At 43.5% G+C, this 4,976-nt stretch overlaps 1 protein-coding gene across 1 annotated transcript in view; it reads right to left on the bottom strand.

The window, feature by feature from the left end:
- PLCH1 (phospholipase C eta 1) overlaps nt 1-4,976 on the bottom strand; it is a 230,467-nt gene that overhangs the window by 201,708 nt on the left and 23,783 nt on the right. Inside the window, exon 5 of the mRNA XM_019627783.1 lies at nt 831-949. Coding sequence (XP_019483328.1) covers nt 831-909 — 79 coding nt within the window. The 5' untranslated portion in view covers nt 910-949. The remainder of the gene's footprint in view (nt 1-830; nt 950-4,976) is intronic.

Here is a 4,976-nt window from a genome sequence, read left to right as displayed (position 1 = left end):
GTTTGCTTCCTTAAACGTGAAGCAATAAAAACATTGTCTGTCACCACACTGGGGAAGAAAAACCAAATTGAGAAACTTGAAGGCAGCTTTGATTATAGGATTCTGTCAACCAGCACTCCACTCCCTGTAAAATCTCCCTCTTCCCACTACAATTTCTATGGAGATTGCTCCAAAAATTCTAGCTACCCATAAATCTTTGACTCTTAACTAAATTTCACTCAAGGGTATCCTGATAACAGGATTGACAGAGCTTATCCCTGACTGTATATCACAAAATAAACACGCCAGCAGGGTGAGGGCAATTAGTCTTGGTGTGCCATGAAAATGACTAATACTGATTACTCTCTGATTTATGGCTGCAGTAATCCACCCTGACAGTGATGGTTCAGTGCTGAGAGCGGCGGCTCTGTTCTGTTTTTGTATGTGGTCTGATAGAAGGCACACGCTGTGCTGGAAATAAGCACTCACTGACGATCCACAAATATGAATTGAACACTTACTATGGGTCCAGCATCCCCAAATTTCAAACATCAGAAAGGGGTATTAACTGTAGTTGACAGTGTAGTGGAAGAGGAAGGGCACTGACATAAACTCACTTGGAAGGTAGAAAGTGATAGCGCCCGGATGGTTGTTGAGATGGGGCACATTGCTTACAGCTGTGGGGAGAGTCCAATGGGGCTTCTTGATCATTATCCATAAACAAGTCAACTCAGGCTCTTGGTTCAACCTGACAGTTAAGCCATATTTGCACCCAGAGTGGTGGAATAAAAGTGCTGTTAGAAACAACATACAAGATCCAACTGCATCAATACAAAAGGCAGCTAGCTTACCGTGAAACACACCGTTGTCCACCAGAAAATGCCTGCGGTACTGCACGCAGTTCCTTTTCTTCAAGTTCCAGTAACTCATGATCAACAAATTTCAGACACACCATCAACATCAAATTGCCCTGTCAAGGGAAACAGAATGAGACAAAAATGAGGAAAATGACAGCAGCACGTTCATACTGGTAGCGTAACGCCACCAGTTTACCAGGCATTAGGGGGCAACGCATTACAGGGCAACATATCTGGCATGCAACTTCTCCAGGCATGGAGCTGGAAACCCCCAGACCCTAAGAAACCAAGCACAAGTCTTCTCAAAGGCTAGAATGTCATTTACCATACTAAAATAGCTTTTTCGAATATCACCTGCTATGTCTAACAAATAGTTACTGTTGTCTACAGGGAAAATTAATCTAACAGGGAACACCTTTCAGGACTCACTTATGTGCTCCAGGCCTTGGTCATATTCGGCCAGGACCCAAGCCCATAAATGCTGGTGACTCTTCATGAAACTGCAGGAGCAGCGGGGGAGGTGGCTAACAGAAGGGTGACTAGCACTCCCAGTTCCTAAATCTTGTGTCAGGATCCCTCGGGTAGACTCCCGGACCCGTGGAAATCTTAGAAATGACAACAGCATCCGGGTAGCCCTGGAGAGGCCAAGCAACAGCAAAGCTTGCCTCCCCCGTTTTGAATTCTTCGCAGGTGCCCATTTAGGGCCACTAGGGCCTGGATTTGCCCAGGCTGAACTTATTGGTGTAACTAGAGTCGGTGCAGGCCTCAGGCAGGGTGAACAAGCCCTGCTCTTCCACACGGCTTGCCCCTCCACAGACAGAGAAACATAATGCTAACTACAGCGAGGACTTGAAAAGCTGAGATCTGAGCTGATAAATTAAGCTCCTCCAAAAGCTGATGTGCATAACTCTGAACAAGGTTCCCTTTGTTCACAGGGTTTGGCTAAAGCAACTTTTCAGAATTCCAACTTCTTTTCTGGTCACACAGTAAAGCCAGGCAAAACCAAGCAAGGCTGGCATGAAGGAAAACCCACAGGTGGGAAACAATTTGTCATCTGTCCTACTAAAGCAATCTAGAGTTTTGCAAAGGTACTCCAGGATGAAGTCCGCTGCTTAGTGAAAAAAAATAAATTATCAGGGCTTTGTCTATTCATTCATGGAACAATTGGAGCTAAAGCTGTGCCAGAGCTTCTCCCTGGCTCCCTAAGGCTCATTCTTAACCTTCCCCAACAGTGATCTGATCTAACCTAACTCCAACCTACCTACTTTTCCTCTCGCCGCAGACTTCGAAGCCCACAGGGTTCTTCGAGCCTCATCCCCTCCTGGCTAAGTCTGGCTCCTTCTCCTACACCCTCAGGCTGAAGATGAGTCCCACCACTCTCAGATAAAATCACTCATGGACCCAGTGGTAAAACATGACAGAAAAGGGCTGATTACGGAGATAACCTCCCCCATCTACCCTCTCTCCACCCAATACTGCATACAACAAAGATCTCTTTTTCAAAAAAGTATTTTAGTTAAATGAATCATGCAGTTATATATGCTCCTTAATTTAAAAAAAAAACTAAAAACTACTAAAATTCAATTTTCTTTTAAACTGAAAGTCCTCTCTTCCCTCATTTTATGTCATTCTCCTGGAATGACCACTTTTGTTCAAGAGTGTATCATTCCAGTTCTTTTCCTATGTATTTACATATATATATATGCATATATACATACAGAGGGTGCCAAAAAAAGTATACATATTTCAAAAAAGGAAAACTGTATTAAAATTGTAATACTCAATATATACCAATAACAAAAGATGAATACAAGTCATGTTTGACTTCTACAATTGCAAGAGGTGCTCAAAGTGGTTACCATTAGCCTCCAGACACTTCTGATGATACCAAACTACTGCTTGAGCAATACTGTGTCCACTTATATATATATTTTTTTTTGGCACCCCTGGTACATACATGTATGTAAATTTGAAGACATCAATATTTGAATAACTTTTTCCAAGAATTGGAAATAATTTTCAATAATATCAGTAGTATTTTCTATAAAAAGTGTTTATGGGCGGCCAATGGCTCAGTTGGTTAGAGCACGTGCTCTTAACAAGGTTGCCGGTTGGACTCCCGCATGGGACGGTGGGCTGCATCCCCCGCCATCCCTCGCAACTAGATTGAAAACAGCGAATGGACTTGGAGCTAAGCTTGCGCCCCCCACACCTAAGATTGAAAGACAACAACTTGACTTGGAGCTCATGGGTCCTGGAAAAACACAATGTTCCCCTTTCCCAATTCCCCAATAAAATCTTTTTTAAAAAAAGTGTTTATGATTTATAATAGAAATATTTTAAGTTACATGTAATTAAAGAGAATTCTGTCTGGGGCCGGCCGAGTGGCGCATTGGTTAAGAGCTGGCTTGGGATGCCAGAGAGCCCCGGTTCCGATCCCACATATGAGGGCCAGTGACACTGCCCTCTACAGCTAAGATGCTGAACAACAGCTCAACCTGGAGCTGGGCTGTCATGAGTCGCCTGCGATGGCGTAGGCTGCAGTGGGTTGCCATGGGCTACCATGTGTAGCCAGCAGCCGCGTGAGGGGCCAGCAGCCACTGTGAGCGGCCATCCAGAAGCCAGCTGATGTGCCTAGCCCGGGAAGAGCGCAATGATGGTGCCAACTTGGGCCAGTGAAGCAACGTCCTCCGCAACTAGACTGAAGAACAAAACGACAGCAACTTGTCTGTTCCCCTTCCCCCAATTCCCCAAAAAAAATTTTAAAAAAAAAAAAGAGAGAGAGAATTCTGTCTGTATTCATGCTCATTTTTCCTTACTAACTTGATCTTACAGTTTCACATGTCATTCTTTTTCTTTTTTAAAGATTTTATTAGGGAATTGGGGGAGGGGAACAGCATTGGGGAATCACGGAAGGGGAACAGACAAGTTGCTGTCCTTTTTGTTCCTTGTCTAGTTATGGAGGGCGTCGCTTCACTGGCCCATGTTGGTATTATCATTGCTCTCTTCCTGGGTGAGGCAGTCACTCACTGGCCATCGGACAGCCACTCACAGTGGCTCACGGCAGCTCACAAAAGTGCACACCAGCTGCCAGCCAGCCCCACTGCAGCCTATGCTGTTGCCAGCGACTGATGGCAGCCCAGCTCCAGGTCGAGCTGTTGTTCACCATACTAGCAGTAGAGAGAACAGCGTCACCGGCCAGCATATGGGATCCAAACTGGGGCCCTGCTGCTCAGAGCTGGAGTCCAAAGCCAACTCTTAACCAACATGCCACTCGGCCGGTCCTTACATGTCATTTTTTATTTGGCACTCTATTGATTCTCAGTCCAAGGATGAAGTTTAATGAAATCAGTAGATGAAAGAATAATGTGCATTTGTATATAGTTAGCAAAACACATGCACATACCTAACTCTCATTTGACTTCCTTTTAACTGGATGAAAAAGGAGAGAAGAGGGTACGTGAGAATACGTGATTCACCCATGCTGTTAGGAAAAAGTAGCAATGGGACTTGAAATCAAATTTTAAGATTCCAAACCCAAGGTTCTAGCCATGACAGGCTAAAAGGAAGTAAGGTGTTACATAAGGTGGTGGTTTTTAAACATATCCTATAGATTCTTGGACATTTCTTTCCTTCAAGTGGTGGAAGAATCTAATTTGCCTTCCTTTGAATATAGGCTAGACTCAATGACTCATTTCTAACAAAATCAGTGGAATTGAGGACTTCTGGTAAGATGGCAGAATAGACAATCTCTGTGCCAACTGCCTCCCAGGATCACACCAAAATTACAAATAATTTATACAACATTCAACCTCGGAAGTCCCCTGAACACTAAATGAACAGAACCTCTAAACGAAGGACTTAAAGAGGAGGCCATGTCAAGTTTGGTGATCTATCTAATACACCAAAGGAATCACAGAGCAACAGCCAGAATGAAGAAACAAAGAAATATGTCCCAAGTAAAAGATCAGAAGAAACCTCTAGAAATGGAACTAAATGAAACAGAGGTATCCAACCTTTCAGAGACAGAGTTTAGAACACTGATGATAAGAATGTTTGAGGAACTTAGTGAAGACATAAAGAAAAATAGAGAAATCATAAAAAACAACCAGTTAGAACTAAAGAATACAATAACTGAAA

Source organism: Hipposideros armiger, unplaced genomic scaffold, assembly GCF_001890085.2.
Source record: "Hipposideros armiger isolate ML-2016 unplaced genomic scaffold, ASM189008v1 scaffold_16, whole genome shotgun sequence".
NCBI classification, from domain to species: Eukaryota; Metazoa; Chordata; class Mammalia; order Chiroptera; family Hipposideridae; genus Hipposideros; species Hipposideros armiger.
This window is presented reverse-complemented; position numbering and strand designations above follow the sequence as displayed.